The following is a 19472-nucleotide window of genomic DNA, read 5'->3' on the forward strand; positions in this document are numbered from 1 at the left end:
GTCTCGTTGCCTTGGCATCTTAGTTTTCATCTTCCCATTACCTTCTTTCTTAACTGAAACTTAGATTTACAAGTTTGTTTTGTTTTGTTTTTGTTTTTTCTTTTTACCTACTCACGTCACCCTCTTTACTCATCACCCCCCTCTTATTTTTGATTGGCAGTATCATCCAGATAAACAAAGTGCAGATGTGCCAGCAGGAACAGTGGAGGAATGTATACAGAAGTTCATCGAAATTGATCAGGCATGGAAAATTCTAGGGAATGAAGAGACAAAAAAAGAGTATGACCTGCAGCGGCAGGGTAGGTATTTGTGCTGAGGGGCCACAGCACACTGACGCCCTGAGGCATAATCCACGGCCATTCCTGGGGAGCCATCTCCAGCATTTGGCGGAGTTATTGCCTTCTTTACTCCTACCCCACCATCACGATTTTCAATTAAGTCCTACTCTTAGTAGTGATGAATCACGATTTTCAATTATGTCCTACTCTTAGTAGTGATGACTGTGTATCCATTGAGAAATTAACAAGACTACTACGGGATGTGGCTTCTTACGAAGCCATGAAAGCTACTTCCCTAACTAATGAAAAGTGCTTAATTATACATTTCTAATTAATAGGTTTTCTATGTTTAATAACTTCTTTTTATTATATTTAATTATGTACTGATTACAGTTTTAACTGTAATACTTTTAACAATGTGTACTGTATAAATGACAGCCTAAAGAAAGGTACTACATGGGATAACATCATAAAGCACTCTGCTGTCTTTGAGTTTGTTTTAGGCTAGTTTCATGATTGTCTCCTGGATAAACTATTCTTTATAAGATTGCTATAAATGGCATTTTAGGAATGCACACTTCCTAAGCAGTTGTAAGTCATTTCTTTTATGCATTTTAGAAAATAGCTTCCTAAAACAGTGACAAGCTCTTGTGAGAAAGAAAGGGAGAAATGTAGGTCAGGTTTGTCACACATAGACTGCGGTTACACGAAGTGATAGGCTGTCTTTCTGCACTGGCCTTGGGATAGGAGCCCCTCAGTCTTCTATTTGAACCTTCAATATGCACCCTGCATGCTAATGGGAGGAGTCAATAATCAGTTACAGCCTGTGGGGAAAACACTCAATTGCACTCTGCAATAGCGCACCAGGTTCAGCATTGACTCATATGTGTTGATAAAAGCTGAGTCTCTGTAGTTGCTTATTGAATGCCCCCCACCCCCCACCATGCCCTACACTGGTACATCATCAATCCTAACAAAATGATTTTAAGGCTTCTACTACTAAAGTTATGAAGATTTGATTTGAGAAACTAGGCTTACTTCTCTAAAGCACAGCATTATAGGATGAAGCCAATGATATATATGGAATATCCATATTTATTTTCAAAGGGAGTTGTACTGATAAAATTAAGTATTACTCCCAGGCAGTGTTTGATACCTTTGTGTGTAAAGACTTCACGAGCTATTAGTTTATATCTTGGCGTGTTTAATAGTGACTTTCATCATACTCTTCAGCTCTAAGGCCCTTCTGCTTCAGTTCTAAGGCCCTTTTGAGCTTACTTTTTAAAAATATTAAGAAACTGATGAGTATAATTTGCAGTGAATTTGGACTTATTTTTAATATGGCTTGAATATTGGGTCTTCTATTTGGTGCATATACAAGCATCTTTCAAATGCTGTATTTCTTTTGTAAATGTGTTTTACCTCTGGCAGAAGAATGTAGAGGTGGTTCCATTTGAGGGTGAATTCTATTTATAGGTTTTTAACCTTGGTTCACGTGAAAGAATTTCTGTGAAAAGTACTGAAACATACACATGATTGTGTTGTGTGTGCGAAGTTACGTCTGTGCTTTTGCACATCTTTACCAGTCTTTCCTTTGTAAGTGTATTTGCTTCGAATAGGGATAATCCACGCGACTGTATTTTGAGAGGTGTAGAGTATGAGCTGTCTCTGTTGCTCTGCATTTTCCCACTCCGCGGCCTTTTACTGTTAAGAACCTGTCAGTAAAACTGAGTGGGAGCCTGCTGGCTAAAGAGAAAAAAGGCAGGGAGAGATCAGGGATGAAAAATGAATCTCTCTTGGTGAGGAATAGGGTGTCAGTAGACCCAAATAGAGAGAAATAGGAAACAGGGTTAAAAGTGAGCAATGGAATTACATGAAGGAAAGTTTTAAAAAATGTTGTAAGAACAAATAATCAACATCTTCACGCCTTTCTCATTGCCTTTGAGAAGTCCTTGGAAATGTGGATTTCTTTTGAGCTTTGAATCCTTGGTTTTAAGGTTTTTTTAAGGGAAGGTAACGGCAGCCTATTGCATCACAGGGGACTATCAAAGGTCACTGATAGCCACAACATTTAGACAAAACAAATACAGGGAGAGTTGGGCCTGATTCATGATATGGATAAATAGGCCCACCTTCTGCTTGGAATTTATATAATATCCAGTTTGCTTTGCAGGTTTTTTCAAGCACATCCTAGGAGTACAGTAGAGGTACAACTTTTTATGACATTTTAATATGTCAAATCTAAGTGCTAAGTATTTCCTTCATTACCAGTGGCTGCAAATAGTGATAATGCTTTATTTCAGTTTTAAATTGACATTGGATTGCTGTTTAGATAAGTAGAAGTCTCTTATCCAAATATAACTTGCTGTTTTTAAGCCTTTCATATGAGAGCTATTTTTAAGAATTTTGTAATAAAACAAGTTTCATATTGTCATTTCTCTTGAATGCTGGCATTAATTTTTCCTTCTTGACCCATCTTCAGTAATTGTCTCCTCAAAAGAAGGAAATGAACTTGAACTTCTAACAGTGAGGATTTAGATTTGATAGAAGGAAAACCTTTGAGAGTGATAATTTGTTAAAGACCAGGATAGGTTACCAAGAGAGAGAGAATTTGTTATAACCAGGTCAAAGCACTCTTTTTTTCTGGGTCACCCCCTGGGGACATGGAAATAGCTTTGTTACACAGAACTCTTTTTTGTATGTGTTGATAGTTCATTATAGAACTTTCTTTTCATAGGGTGTGCTTTAAATATATTTGTTTCCTACCTTCCATGAACTTGGAGTATAAAATAAATTTGAGCTCTGTAATACTTGGGAAGGAGGTAGGAGATATTTTATTGGCTGATGTGGAATGCTTTCTCATATTTCACAGCTCAAAGTTGGTGCTCTGGTGTAAGGAGAGCCTCATCAATATTGCCCATAACCATTTATTTCTGTAAAAGATCATTTACAGGGGCCCTTGGTGTCTGTATTTCTTTGCTTCACAAAAGATATTATCAGATGAGTTCTAATAAAAAAAAAAAAAGTCTAGCTATGTAAAGTACATACATTTGTTTCTTCCTCATTTCCACTGTCTATTCTTATTTGATAGTTCTAGGGCAATGTTGGCCAGGCTGAAGAAAAGCAAATCTAAAAAAGGATGAATAATATTCAGTTCCCAGATATTTAACATTTTGAAAGCAGTGTTAACTAGTGAATTTAATCAATTAGTTCCAGTTGGCAATTTACCTTATTGTTTCTAAGGATGCTTCCAAAGACTTGCTTCCCATGTTCCCTTGAAAGGCATGTAGTTATTCAAGATTAGGCTTCAGACAACCATATGAGCACTTTGGAAAATCTTTTCAGGATCTGTAAAATGTTTATATGAATAATATCTTTGAATAGATTTTGGTGCCTTTATAAATCTTATGGGGAGTTTTCTGATATATTAAACACATTAAAAAACACATCAGAAGTATATCATGGGAAAATAATAGGAATTGTGATTCAGTTGCTTTGTAATGTGACAGTCACACAGATCTCTAATGTCTCAGTGGCTGTACAGAGTGACATGGCTAATGAGGTAGGTTGACTTCTTTGTGACCTGAAGTGGAACAAACCTTCAAAATGGTTTCAGTCAAATTAATAAAAATAAACCTCCAAATGAAGTCAGTCAAATTAAATGTTTAAAAAAAAAAAAAGTTCATTGTGTTTGGGATCCTTCCTTGGTGGTATATTATTTTATATTAAGATGTATCTTGGTGTTCTGTTAGTAAATTATTTTGGTAAGGTGGAGTCTTCATGTTATACAATTGGCCAAGTACCTGGATACCCAAAATAGCCTGGCTCAGAAGGAGATTAGGCCAGACATTGTAAAGTCAGTGTGTCTTTACTCAAAGCTAATCAGCTACTCTCCCCTACAAAAGGTCACTTCTGGTGTTGTATTTTACAATTTACCTTGTCCCTTTTATTAGGATAAATACTTGAGAATGGAAGATTAGGAAATAAATTCTGAGCCGAATATGGAAAATATCTAAACACCACCAACATTTATGTATCAACTTGTAATTTCTTGGTAAGAGCCCCAAATAAGGACCTTCCTGAAAGCAAGTTAATGCTAAAGACTGATTAACTCCGTAAGAGTGGAAATAACGCTTTTAAATGTAGATAATATGAATCTGAGTTACGAATAATGACTTAAGGCCAGGAGATATTTGTATAGATTATGTGCTAAAACTGACCCTTACAAAATACTTGTATTAGTCAAGTTAGAGTTTCCATCTGTGGTCATATCAGTATTTCCATTTGATTTTAGGAATTTGAAAATTGGCTGTAAAAATGTGCTTCAGGTAAAATTTGAACATAAGCATCAGGGGGCATGTTTTGTTTTGTTTTGTTTTGTTTTGTTTTGTTTTGTTTTGTTTTGTTTGGGTGACTGTTTCTGGGAAAAGTATGTGAAATGATGCAGAAAATCCATCTGGACAGTTAGGGACTGGCACTTTCTTCAGATGGAGAAAGAGTATAGACAAAACTTTTTGTGAGGGTCCTGCTCCATCTTATTTGTCATAAGAAGGTGACTACTCATGTTATCTGTTACTTTTACTTGAATGCAAATAACTTTTTTGCAATAAAAATTTATTTTAAGATCCTTTCTCAATGGTTTTAAATAAAAATTTGACTAGTTTGAAAGAATGAATGTTATGGGAACCTATGGGCAAGACTACACTTATAATTCTGGTATAGTTGGACATAATTGGGAGTTCTGATTTAATAATAGAGAAAATGTAAGATTTTAGGAAATTTGTGCCTCCCATTTTAACTTCACTCTCAATTTCTACTTCGGTACTTGATCCAGTTGAAATCAATGAGTCTTTTTTTGTTTTTTGTTTTTTTAACTGTTTACTAATTTTCGAGAGGGGGGCAGTGCGCAGAGAGAGAGGGAGACACAGAAGCCAAAGCAGGCTCCAGGCTCCAAGCTGTTAGCAAAGAGCCCGATGCGGGGCTCGAAATCATAAACCATGAGATCATGACCTGAGCTGAAGTCGGACGCTCAACCGAGCCCCTCAGGCGCCCCAAAATCAATGAATCTTAACCCAAAATAGGGTTGCCTTTCTCAGTGCTTATTTTTTTCTTTCAGACTTGAAACTTTCGTTTCATATTACACTCTGATTACTTCTACTTTGCTCAATATACAACCAATGAATTAGATGTGAGTTTTGACATTCCTGTAATTTTTTTTTGTGTGTGATCTTTTTATTCTCACAGCTACCATGGTAGTCCATACCCAGAGTAGAACACATACCCATATTATTTCCATAGCTGCTAATTGGCCTTCTACAGAGGTTCACATTTTGATTGGTCTAGCTTTCTTTATTCTCACTCCTCTGTTTAAGAACTTTTATAACCACCCTCTCCCCAACCCAACATTTTCCCATTCAGCTAGAATTTAAATGGAACAGAAGCTTTGAAGTTTGTTCCTAATTACTTTTTCAGCCTTGTCACCAATCACAAACCTAATGTGAATCTTCTTCCCTGGTTCATTTAGGGGCTCTCAAACACATATGCTTATGCTGTTTGTCATGACTCACTCAGAACACCCTCCCATTCTGATTCTTCCCAGTTTTTTTTGTTCAAGTTTGAATTCAAGATCATCAATCCACCTCCCACCTCCCAAAGAAAGCTTTCCCTGACATTCTAATCTGCCATCATTTCTAATCTCTGAATCTAATGTACAAATTAATTATTTTGCACTTTGTGACTCCTATCTTTCAGTTTTGTTTGATACTTCGGAAGGACAATAATTGTGTGGACCATGGCTTTGATAATAATGGGCTGATAATAATGGGCTGATTTTAATGGGACTGACAATAGCAAAGTACATCAAACTTCTTAACACTGTTACAAATCCACACAAGGTCAAGAGTTGCTACCTTCCTACACTGTGGTACTTGAGGCTTTCCCCCACTCATAATGGATTACTCTTTAGTCATTTTCTTATGGTCTGTTATGAACAGGTCACCACAAGCATTATGAGATAACAATTAAAAGAGCTACTGTTTATTGAGCACTAGATCTATGGTAATTGTCTTTCAATCATTGTTTAACAGCCTCTTAAGGAAGATATTAATACCTGCTTTCCAGAGAAAGAGTCTGAGGTTCAGAGGGGTTAAGTAATTTGACTAAGGTCACATGGCTAGTAATTGATAGAGGGGAAATTCAAAAGTCATTCTCTGACTTTTAATCATTGTGCTGGGCTGTCAAGTTTTGAATAGGTGTGTACAACCTACTATTTTTAGTTCCAGATAATCAGGAGTGAGTTCCTATTTGAGGGTCAGAATGAGAGGCCAGGCTTACTTGTAATGCTGTTCTACCTGCTGTGTACTGAAACGTGAAATTCAGTTTCCGGTCTTCATTTGGTATCTGTCATGAGCACTGGGTTGACACTCAGTTTATAAAAGCCCCACAGTTCTCCAAGTCCATAATTAAACTCCAAGTTTTTAATTTTTCTTTGATATGGAAAGCCTTGCAAGTGACTCTTTAATTTCATCTGGGAAAGGATTATAGAGCTTTCTGATTTAATGAACAGGTTTCAAATTAAATGTTGCCTGATTCTGAATCTCTTTTATCAAGGTAGAGACTGTTCTAAAACAGAGACTGTTAAGGACAAGGAAACTGATTTCCTTCCAGTTAGTTCCTATATGAAAATTTTAATTATGTATAGTGAAGTGATTTTTAAGAATGAGGTGATTGTTTAAAATTAAATTACTTGGTTTTAAAACAGCAAGATGCTAAGAGAAAAACACTGCTCTTAGCTTTTAACACACAGATGACTTAAAGCTTTAAGTGTGAAATTAAGTATTTTAAGACATAAAAATAAATACAGTAGACTAATTGCTAAATGAGAGCATTCTGGGGACTTGATCGCTTGGGTAAGTTACGACATTGCTACACATGAATAGTAGGGACTGAACTGCGGATGGACTAGATCTTTTGGCCAATACTGGGTTGAATGAGACTTGTGATATCTCAGCCATAATGAATAAACTTAAATTCCTCTCCACCACAGCTTTTTGTTGCTGTTATTTATTTTTACTTATTTATTTGAATTGTAGCTTTAGTTAGAAAAGGTTTCCTGGGATTAGGAAATGTAATTATTAGGCAGCAAAGAGTTGTTTTAGAAATTTTACTGTCATTAGGAGGAAGTTTTAAAAGACTGGAATGCCATTGTCTTGTAAGAAGTAAGAAATATTTATTGATTCCCAAATGGAGCTGAAAAAAACCTTTCCTCTTTTAGAAAGTTGTGAATGACCCAGCGAGAGCTCTAGTAAGCTTTACTGAACCAAGCTGCTAATAGTTATTTAATGTTATTCTTCAGTGTGAAAGAATCTCCCTAGATTTTCCTTTTAATCTCTTTGAATTGCAGGCTCATAAACCTCTCTGATGAGTCCTGCCAGTGTTTTCTCAGATCCCACTGTTGAGACAATGGAACCACAGAATTCTTTCACCTCTTGTTGTCAGACAAATCCAATAGAACACAAGGTCATAAGGGCCTATACTTCTAAAGGTTGAAAGATTCTTTTCCAAGTAACCACATAAATTATTTGATTTTATCATTATATTCCTCAGCAATCTCTCTTTATAATTCATTGCTTTCTGTATGTACATAAATTCGGATCTTTTTCTTGTCTCCATATTTGGCTAAGCTGTGGGTACTGCACAGGGTGTGAGCAGGCCTACATACCTTAGGAAAAGCTAAGCCCGTTTCCTTCAAAGAATTAGGAATCATGTAGTGTAACTGGACTTAAGATAGAGTACCCAAAATGCCAGGCATTGCGTTTTCCTTCCAAATGGCTGGGTTTGCTTGTTTTTATTACCATTCTGTGGCTAAGATTCCAGATTTAAATCTTGGATCTATTCCTTTAATTAAATCACTTTCTAAGTCAGTTTATGTTTTGTCAACATTTTTAGTAGTGTCATGTTAACAGGAAAATTTTAAGATAGGATTCACATTTTCAGATACCTATTGAAATATTGTAATGAGAAAAAATATTTATAATATGTAATAGTTAAAAGGAACTTACCTATTTTGCAGATGCCATGCCTGATTAGTAGACAATTATCAAAGCTAATTACAAGGTTCCTGTGAGTTACTTTACAGGCTAGGGAGGAATTAAGTTTTCTAATTATAACTACAATGGTGGACCAAGCAGAGATCATTGTTTAGAAAGAAAAAAAAACAACATTGATTTGTTTGTGCTCCTTCCTTGTAATCGTAGTTAGTAGGGGGGAGGTTGCTGTTGCCTCACTCCCTGGACACCTGCCTCTCAACAAAGGATCGTGGTCACCTCCCCACCCCCTACATTTAGATTCACCTTTTACTTGTATGTACCCCCTCAGCTCATTATACAATTCTCCAGGGATCCAATCTCCCTGAGTTAATCACCCCCAGCCTTTTTAAGAAGTTGTTAGATTACCATCTTTTCAAGGAACACACACTTTCTTATGAGGCTTTTAACTTCTTTCCCCTAACTTTTGTTTCCTTATTTCTATTAAAAAGTATAGCTATTGGAGGCTTAACACACTACCTTTAAAACTTTTTGTTGAACTATACATACAGAGAAGTGCACCAGTCCTAAGTGTCCAGCTTGATGGATTTTCACAGTAAACGCATCCAACTAACCAGCACCCAGAAGGCCCTGCAACTCCTTCTAGTCCCTACTCTCCCCCCACACCTAACACCACAGTGTCACCCAACAACAGAGTAGTTTTGCCTGTTATATTTCAGAAAATGGGGAATCGCCTGGTGTGTTCTCTTTTGTGTCAGATACGACTTTTAAAATCAGAATTCCCACAAAAACTTGGACAGTGTCCACATAATATTGAATAATCAGATAAAACATATAAATGTTTAGATCAGCCACAGAACATGAAAGTATTTTTTAGTATACTTTTAACTCTGACTTGGGAAAGTACTCTTTGCATTCTATTTCCCTCTTGTGAGATATCATCTAAGTTGACCTTTCAACTTAAAATAGGTAGCTAAAGTTACTGTACATTAAGAAGAAAAAAATAATAAAAAGGTAAAAGCCACTGTTTTTGAGTAGGTGGAACAATAGAGTTCCATATGAAATAATAACTAGGTAAGAATAACAATAGCTTCCTAATAGAGAAGCAGAAAAATATGAAGCTGACTTCCTCGGCAGTTATCTTTTCTAGTTATTTCTCACTTATTATTTTAAAATAGAAAATAGCATAATGGATATATAGGAATGAGTTGTCTTTTTCTATAATTGCTGTATTGCAGGTGTCCAAGATAGGTTGGATTAAAAAGGCTTATTCATCTTATCAACTCTGCCTTGTCTGATTTGCTTTGATTTCAGAATTACTTAAGATCTAATAAGATACCCTGGAATATAGGCAGCTTGATTGTAAATTATTTACATATGTTATTCCCCTAATTATAATCTGTTAAGTGCTGATTACCCCCACTCCTCAAATCTAAAACAATGTTTCATTTCCCCATTCAAGCAAACTACCTTAGTCATTCTTTGTAAGGAAGTGAAACATGTGATTAAGATTTTTTTTCTCTATCCATGGGACTTCCAGGGAGAAGTTTTTAAAAATTAAAATACCGAATAGCCTACAGCCAAGTGTACCTTATGTAGAATGTGGAAATTGTTTTGTTCAGAAATCACTTCGCATACTGATACAGTGTGCATATGCTATTCAGTGGGCCCCCGACATGGAGGGGCTACACCTGGCCACTGGGCAATGTCTGTATCTTTGGATTTTAGGGCCACTTTAATAGACTGTTGGTACCCAGTAAATATGAAGTGATGTAATATTTGACATACTTAACAGAAAACAATAGTGAGTTCAAAATATTGTAAAATTTTTCATCTATTTTAAAATTGTGTAACTCACCAATAAATTTGAACAGGCAGTTATTAAATATAATTAAATTGTAGGCATTCTCACATGGAACAAAGGAAAGCAGTCTCAGCAAGTGAACAAGAGACTAGTGAGACAGCTAAAGAAAATTTCATTGGGGTGAGGGGTGGATTTTAGAAGTTTCTTTTAAGCACTGACTTCTAGAAGAACAATACAAGCATACGTGAAGTATAACATGCCTTTAAAAACAAAGACAAATGCTTATCTATAGTGGCTTCCTTTGTCCCAGAGTATACTTGTTTTAAGCAAGGGCGTGCGCATGCTTTTACCACCTAGACCATACTTTTACTAAATTTGGTTGGAATTTCAGGCTTCTTTGGACCTTCCACCTGTAGGGAAAACTTAAGCCTAGGAAGTAGCAATAGAACATCAACACAATACAGTTGTATTATATGGTTATTGAAATCTTTTATTAAAGTATTGTCTTTAAGTTTCCTACGACTCTGTTGAAAGCAATTAAAATCAGATGACAAACAGCCCCCTACATTTGGTTAGAGCTTTATTCTTTTTTTTTTTTCTTTTAAGTAAGCTCCATGTCCAGTGCAGAGCCCAACGTGGGGCTTGAACTCACGACCCTGCGATCAAGACCTGAGCTGAGATCAAGAGTTGGATGCTTAACCAACTGAGCCACCCAGGCGCCCCTAGAGCTTTATTCTTTAAAGCACTTTTAGCCTGATTTCATTTGATTAGAACAACACCCTGGTGTTGGTCTACTCTGACTGCCATAAGCAAATTCCATAGACTGGGTGGCTTAAATAACAGAAATTTATGTGTCATAGTTCTGGAGGATGCAATTCCAAGATCAGGGTGCCAGTCAATATGGTTTCTGGTGAGGGCTCTCTTACTGGCTTGTAAATGGCCTCTTTGTTGCTGTGTCTTTATATCCTACTTTCCTTGGTGCCTGTGCATGGAGATAAACCTCTCTTCCTCATCTTAATAAGGCTACCAATTCTATCAGATTAGGACCCCACTCTTGTGATCTTATTTAACCTTAATTACCTCCTAAAAGGCTTATCTCCAAATATTTCAACATATGAATTTGGGGGGCACACAATTTGGTCCATAACAACCCTTCTGAAGTAGCTAAGAGATAACTCAGCATATCTAAGGTATATTTCTAAGGTTAGAAAGCTAGTAAGATTTTACAACTAAGGTTCAAATAGTTACTTTTGCCCAACTCCACGCTGCCTTCCTTAGTTACAGGTATAGTTTATCTGACAAAAAAATTCCCTTTCACAAAATAGAGGTCACTAGTTAATCACAAGGAATTATCAAAATCAATTCTATGGTTTTTGCTTGTTCAATGTTTGTGGAAAATAGGATAGATTTTGACTGTTAAGGCTTATAAGAAGTGGACTATTAGGTAGCCTTAAAACTGCTGTCAAAAGTGGTAAAATGAGTTTTTAAATGGTAAGTAAAGTAGAACTGTAGTCCCCAGGCTGGACTACAGCATTCTTCATGGTTATGATTAAAGTATCAAATTAAGCATCTCTTTATATTTTACAGAAGGTGATCTAAGAAATACGGGACCAGTAGATGCTCAAGTATATCTCGAAGAAATGTGTTGGAATGAAGGTTGAGATTTTTTCTCTTGACTACAGTAGAGAAAAATATTAGAGATTTTCTTTAAGAAGAAAAACTCTCATGGGATATTTGGTAATCTTAAAAAATAGAATAACTTGGCCATATATATATATATATATATATATATATAGTGTTTTTAAGAATATTTTTGTTTCATTCTAAAGGTCCATTATTGACCCATTTCCAGTTCTGTTATTTTATTTTTATTTTTGAGAGAGAGAGAGAGCGTGAGCTGGGGAGGGGCAGAGAGGATCAGAAGTGGGCTCCATGCTGACAGCAGAAAGCCCAGTGTGGAGCTCAAACTCATAAACCGCAAGATCATGACCTGAGCCAAAGTCGAACACTTAACTGACTGAGCCACCGAGGTGCCCCTCCAGTCATTTTTCTATTCTAATTAGATGTTAGGTACATAAAGTTTCATGAGATTTTCTTTTTTACATGATTTGGGTTTTGGTTTACTCCCCACTAGTGTAATAGGGAAAATAATTTTTTCCATCCTCCTGTGTTGATATTTGAGATGAATTCCTATTAGAATTTTTATTTTTGTTTCTTTATATGGAATCACAAACTGTCAGGGCAGGATTCCTAATACTACACTCTCCTGCTTGGAACTTGGTTTTTTACCCACCATGAAGTTGTTTTTTTTCCCTTTTCTATTATTAGATTTTTTAAACAAATCTAATTTCTCTACTCTTCTGATAGTTTTATGAATCACTCTGGTTAGACACTGTGAAGTTCCTTCTACGTTCATGTTTCTCTGGACAAGTGAAGAAAATCTTACTAATTCCTAGAATTTTTATATATTTTATTCCTAACACTTTATTGTTTAGCCTGGGGTAAAAATTCCCTAGGGGTTTATAAAAATTTACTAGTGAGTATGGTTAGGTAGAAGATAAATAGCACATCCTTCCTGAAAACAAGTTTACTGGAATATTTTTTTTTAATGGCAAATTTTTGACTTCATGCTCTTAGATGGGTCACAGGCTGTTGACTTAGGAGGAGAATCATGTTTCTGCCTATAGGCCACTGTGTTCCTGAAGTGCCAAATGAAATCATAGTGTATAAATTCTCATTTGCAGTGAATGATTGGGAAATTTGAGGTTTTGTGTACCTGGGGCTCCAGGGGTTAATAATGGTTTCATCAGAGTAAACGAGAGAACTGCTATGAACACACTAGTGACATAGGATCTGGTGAAAGACTTTAGTTCACGGAGGGGACAGACTAAAGCATGTCATTTATCAAGGAGACCTGCCCAACTAAATTTATTTTTTGAAAATATAGTATTGGTACCTCATCAGTCAGTATTGGGTATATGTGTGTTTAATCTCTTATTAGACAAATTCTTCTTGCTGCAGTTGATTTAATTAATGTATTTTGTTTCCTAATGATTCCTGAGAATATGAAATAGCCAAACTGTTTTTTGTAATTTTTCCTTCAGTAGCCTTTTAAAAATATGAATATTAGATTTTATTTTAAATGAATATGGATTGGTTGTTCAAGCATCTGTTAAGTCAACAAATACAATGAATTTTCTGATACAAATGTAAAAAAACAAGATATTAAAGGGAAATGTACAATATGAAATCATCAAGTTATAAATGTGTCACTGTCCTTGGGATTCCCGTAAATAAACTGGACAGTGCAGAAGATATAGAAGAATCCTAACCACAGCCAATGAATCAGTTATAAGAAGCTACAGTGAATCTTAAAAGTATCAGACATACTTTGACACTTATTTCAATTAATGTTTGGTTTTTTTTAATAAATAAAGATGGAAATAATCCTTATTGTTGAGAGATAATCCTTAAGAGAACATACTGAGCAGCCAACAGCTGCATGAAGCTGTTATTTTTGCAAGAATATTAAAAACCAGTAATCTAAGTTCTGCAATTGAATTTGCAATTTCGAATTGTTCTTTGCAATTGAAAAGAGCATTCTTGACAGATGCAGTTCAATACCAAGTGTGATCAACTGGGCAAATAAGAAATCGAAGATTCCTTCATAGCCATTTTCAGAATAGCCTTGGAAAGTGAAGATCCCAAGCAGGAGAAAAGTGGATGAAGCCCTACATGGTAGACATAGCCACATTACCATCTTCTTGACCCAAGGACTGTATGAAACAGTGCATTTTACTGTGCTTAAAAGGCATCCCTAAAGAACTGTTGAGGGAGTGAAGTTAACCTTTTCCCCTTAGAGTTAGTCTGTTTCACAACTTGGTCATTTTGCCTTCAATGTATTTAAAATGGTTTCTGTGAAGATATCACTTTGTTAAGTGATAGAATAATACAAGAAGAAACGTAACAAGATGTGAATTTTTAGTGAGCATTAACATTTGGAATCCTCTATGACAAAACTCCACAGTAGCCCATGGTGGCCTCTGCATCATTTACTGAGCGCCTGTCACCTCAGATTGTTTCTCAGTGTTCACTGAGGTGGTAAAAAAACAAGAGGGAGATTTAGCTTAAGAAAACCCTTGGTTAGAATATGTACAGTTTTAGACAATTTAATCATGAAACAATTCACTTTGAAAGCATGCTCTACTACAGTATATATGTTGGCTCAGACAGAAAGGATGTTAGCATTTTAAAATACAAGATCAAATAATTTTGTCTATGGAGAAAAAAGGCATTGTGATGAGAAATAAGGATTGTGTGAATGAATTCATGTTTTCCTTACTGGTAAAAGAAACACGTAAAATTGGCTTCTTTGTTTATTTGTTTTTTAAGTAGGCTCCATGCCCAGAATGGGGCTTGAACTCACGACCCTGAGATCAGGAGTCACATGCTGTACCGACTGAGCCAGCCAAGCACCCCAAAAGTTGGCTTAATTTTTCCAAGGCCAAACTTGATTAGAGAACAAATAGAAGGCGGTCGAATTTTTTTTTTTTTTTAGTGGCATATATGATAAGATCTGAGTGTTAAAAATGTTTGAGAACTGAGGGGCGCCTGGGTGGCGCAGTCGGTTAAGCGTCCGACTTCAGCCAGGTCACGATCTCGCGGTCCGTGAGTTCGAGCCCCGCGTCGGGCTCTGGGCTGATGGCTCAGAGCCTGGAGCCTGTTTCCGATTCTGTGTCTCCCTCTCTCTCTGCCCCTCCCCCGTTCATGCTCTGTCTCTCTCTGTCCCAAAAATAAATAATAAAAACGTTGAAAAAAAAAATGTTTGAGAACTGAATGAAGATATTTGATATATTTGTAATAAAAAATTTTGGCAGTAGCAGGATAAGGTGATCAATCATTATTTTTCTTTGACAGTCACTTCTCAGTGACATTGAAATGGAATGACCAGTGGATCAGAGATTCTTTCAGTTAAAGGACATAAGCATTTCAACTTGTCAAGAGGACAGATTTAGTGAAATTTCTACCATTGGTAGACTAAACCTTGTGCTGTATGCTCTCTGTTGGGCATCTCACTTCACAGAATTAGTGTGATACTAGAACAGAGAGTATTTAAAATGTTAAACTTGATTAACAGTTAAGTTAGCAGAGTTTTCTCTAAAAGGATATACTCCAGGCAAAAAAGCATGTGGCTTAACAGTAAAACATGTAGAGCTATTTTTCTCTTTCCTTCACAGTAATAATTTGGACAAATAAATTGAGAGGAATGTAAAATTTATATTTTAAAACAGAAAACAGAAGACTTCAAATAAATGTCATGGGTCACCCCTGAGCATCTGCTGTCCCCTCAAGATCTTTGGGGTGCCTGGCTGGCTCACTCAGTTGATTGTCCGACTCTTGATTTTGGCTCAGGTCATGATCCGGCAGTTCATGAGATCAAGCCCTGAGTTGAGCTCTGCGCTGACAGCGCAGAACCTGCTTGGGATTCTCTCTCCCCCTCTCTCTCAAAGTAAATAAAAATAAAACAAAACAAAAAGATTCTTTGGTAGGTAATTTTTAGAAACATTGTCCCTATATAAGAAATCTTTTCAAGTTCTCATTTAGATACATTTTATACTTACTGAAAATCTTTTTTGGTTTGCAATTTCTGTGACATAAGCTGCATTTTTAAAAAGGTGTTGAAATAGTTACTTGTAAACCTTTGATGCATCATGTTGTTTTCTTTACAGATGATCACACTTTTTCTCTGAGTTGCCGATGTGGTGGAAAATACAGTGTTTCCAAGGATGAAGCAGAAGAAGTTACCCTGATTTCTTGTGATACATGTTCACTAATAATAGAACTCCTTCATTATGGCTGAAATTGTTCACTAAATGGGATCCTTTAACTCTGTATTCATACATGTTGAAGAGCGCCCATTCAAGTAAATGTATAAAGCTGATAAAAAGAAGCAGGATTCTTTTTTTGTCAGCTCTTTTATTTGCAGAGAAAATAGAAGACTCAAGCGAGGGCCACCCTAGGTTAATAGAAAATGAACTCAGTTATTTATATGTATTTATATTTGTAGATCACAAAAAAAAAGACTTGAATTATAAATTATATTTTGTGAATTCCCATCTGAGAACTTTGTTATTTGGTCCATTTTCTCCTTGGTACAAAATAAGAATTTTCCTTTTCTTCAAATAAGCATGTCTCCTCTTGTTAAGCGTCACAGTATCATCATGTTCCTTTATAGTTACTAAGTTTCTGAAGTAACATGACATTTATTTGTGCTAAAGTTATCAGCCTGTTGTACAAGTATCTCATTCTCAGGTCATTAGAATTAAATTAGAATCTTTGTGAATAGCATGTGAACCTAGTTGTCTCGTAACTAGGACTGGATATGGATATTCATGAAGTTACCTTCAGGAAGGTAAAGTGGCAACTGTGGAAAAGACAGCTTTGGAGTCAAAAGACTTGACTCCGGTCCTGGCACTATCTTCCCTGAGTCTTCGTGTGGCTACATTAAAGGGAGTAAGGCTTGAACACTGCCATCTTCAACTTTAAATGTAACTTAGGAAGTGGCAGTTTTTTAAAAAATGTTAACTTGAAACAGATGCATTACTTTCCTTTTTATTTCAAAGTCTAAGGGTATTAATGTCTCTATTTATGAATAGAGAACCACTACATTGCTGGTATGACCAAATGGACTTTTATAATGTTATTATTGATTATAATACACTAAAGATTTTATTTTTCTTTGCATTTGATAATCTATGTACAGTATAAGTCAGAACTCATTTTTTAAAAATCTGAGAAATCCTTTATGGGATCACTGAAACTTCATTACCTAATTTCAAATGAGTGAGCCAAGCATGTGACTTAGCAGTTTTTTATTAGGTTGAACTCCTGGTATTTATTATTAGTTTGGACTTACAAGACTAGTTACTACTCTGACTTGTAAATGTAGCTAAAGTATAAGGCATATTCAAGAGATTACTTTCATCATAGCTATAAAACCAAAAGTTCAAAAGTGAGGTTGTCACCCAGGTTTTTCCCCTAAAAATATTTTTATATTTATCATAAAATTTAGAGGACTTACTTTGGATTACATTTTTATCCATATATTTTGAACTAATATAGCTTGCAGTGTGTGTTGCTTATTCTTTACATTTAACAATTAAAAATGACTAAAACTAAATAGCAAATAGTTTATTAGTAGGTACATGGTTTCAGTGGCAATGATAAATTCACTTGAATAGGGGAGAATGAAATCAAAAGAATAAATGCTTGCTAATCGTCAGAAAATCTGTGGCCATTAGGGCTGTCACGCAGAAATCCAATATCACTCAGAGGCCAAATCTGTAAAATCAAAATGTGATTGAAGACAATTAATGAAATGATGTTACATCATCATCATACTCCCTGTTTTTATCCATCTGTTTTCTCTGTGCCATATATGAAATACGTTCTCCTTATTCTTTAGTCAAGAACAAATTATATCAAAATAAGACTTTAGAAAGTAAACTTGTATGTGTACATGTATTTAAACTCTAAAGTTTGGAACATTGATGTGTTGCATCAGTTACATGTGTATAGTGTGTGAATATAGATGTATGAATATGTGTGTCTGTGTTTTGTTTTACTACCCTCAAATAAAGTGAACCCTGAACCTAAGTATTTGAATATAACATCTGCGTAAGTGCAAAGAATCCTGCAAATTATCCAACCACCCCAAGTATTCATGTGTTCTTTTTCTCACTGCCAGTGAAAATAATAATCTTTCCTGAGTCATACATTTATAACCATGGTAAGACCATTACTCGGTGTACTTAACTGGGATATCCCTGCTTAACAGGTAGTTTGTTTGACTCGACACTGTTCTTCTGTAAATGTATATTAATTTATGCCCAAGGTAAACATATAGCTGTAAAAGTTATATGAGAAACAATTACATTTTGGAGATTTAAATGAAAGGCTTCTTATAACTAAAGTAGTTTGAATTTTTATTATTCAAACAAAAAATTACTCTTAATTACCTATCTCAGTGGGGAAAGAGTAATGTTTATAGCTCTGAAGGCCAGCAGGTTCCTAAATGTAGTCACTGCTGCAGTTAAGTCCACTGATAGCTGAATATTTCAAAGTTCATTTTGAAAGAAATTATTTTTTCCAGCTCAGAGAAGAAAGCCTAAATTTTAAGCAGAAAATAATACCTTGAAAAAGATACGTCCTCTTATTAGTCCATATGGAATAGGTCCATAATACCTGGAATCTGTAGAATTCTGTAGATTATCACCTTCTAACCACACATGACCTGTTGGCACCTAGAATTAGAGAAGAAAGCAGCCCCTTTTCAAAAAGAAAAATAAATTTGGGTACTATAAGAAGCACGTCTTTTTGGTAGTATGGAGAAATGTTTTAAAGTTCTCATTTATAAAATACACACAAACCCTGTGATTTGTATTTTTGCTTTTATCTCTTGCACAATATCTTCTACTGAATATTAGTAATGTGAAGGTTTCAACATTTTAAAAGATCTTTTTTGCCACATGGTTCCCAAACATTAATTTGTTACACAAACCCCAAACTGAGGTTATAAGAGATCAAAACAGTGTGACAGGGTCATTAATTTAATAGACTTCAAAAGAGGTCATTAGGATGCTGACTGAAAATGTGCCCTCCTGTCTCTATAACAGCATAAGCAGGGCAGCCACTCACTCAGCAACATCCTGGGGCCAATACCAAGGCCAGACCTATTAGAATGCTCATGATGAACTAAATGGTAATTGATTGTGACATCAATTACAAATAATCTCATCATTTTATTGGAGTGGGCTTGTCAGAATTCTAATTAAGATCCCTGTTCTGCTTTTGTACAGGCAATATCTTCAATGCATTATACTTCAATAATGACCATCAAGAACTAGAAGGACCTATTATAAAATCATCAGTTGTAAATTAATGATGGTGACCTTCTACTAAATGAAAGACCCTATCTCCTATATGTCCTGGGTATTAACTGGTAAATAACGTTAAGTTTAAATTTTTACTCTGTCAACCATAAGAATATTTAGAACACCTTACTTAAAAAAAAAAATGCCCTCTGTGATATGAAATATACCATATTTAAAAATTACTCAGCAGCAATTATCTTTAAAGTTGCATTTTACAAATTATTTTACAGTTTGTTACTCAGAAAAGTTGAATTATTGACCAGACCAAAATGACCTACTGAGAAGAAATTTCTTTTCACTTTTCTTTTGACTGGCTATTTATTACTTAGGTACCTTATATGAAGAAAAATACTCCTATTGGATTTAATAAGAAATGACTGCAATATTAAAAAATGTTACAAATTACTGTTTT

The 19472-nt window shown here is 35.4% G+C and overlaps 2 protein-coding genes across 6 annotated transcripts in view; one reads left to right on the top strand and one right to left on the bottom strand.

Moving 5' to 3' along the window:
- The window catches only part of DNAJC24 (DnaJ heat shock protein family (Hsp40) member C24), a 54928-nt gene extending 37145 nt beyond the window's left edge, over nt 1–17783 (top strand). The window contains 3 exon segments of the mRNA XM_030331873.1: nt 161–299; nt 11715–11783; nt 15857–17783. Coding sequence (XP_030187733.1) covers nt 161–299; nt 11715–11783; nt 15857–15987 — 339 coding nt within the window. The 3' untranslated portion in view covers nt 15988–17783.
- Nucleotides 17304–19472, bottom strand: part of IMMP1L (inner mitochondrial membrane peptidase subunit 1) — an 83793-nt gene continuing 81624 nt past the window's right edge. For all 5 annotated transcript variants that reach the window (XM_030331866.1, XM_030331867.1, XM_030331870.1 and 2 more), the window contains 2 exons: nt 18320–18430; nt 17304–17468 (listed from right to left, as the gene is read on the bottom strand). In XM_030331866.1, the coding sequence (XP_030187726.1) occupies nt 17400–17468; nt 18320–18430 (180 nt within the window). In that variant the 3' untranslated portion in view covers nt 17304–17399. The remainder of the gene's footprint in view (nt 17469–18319; nt 18431–19472) is intronic.

Source organism: Lynx canadensis, chromosome D1 (assembly GCF_007474595.2).
Source record: "Lynx canadensis isolate LIC74 chromosome D1, mLynCan4.pri.v2, whole genome shotgun sequence".
Lineage (NCBI taxonomy): Eukaryota > Metazoa > Chordata > Mammalia > Carnivora > Felidae > Lynx > Lynx canadensis.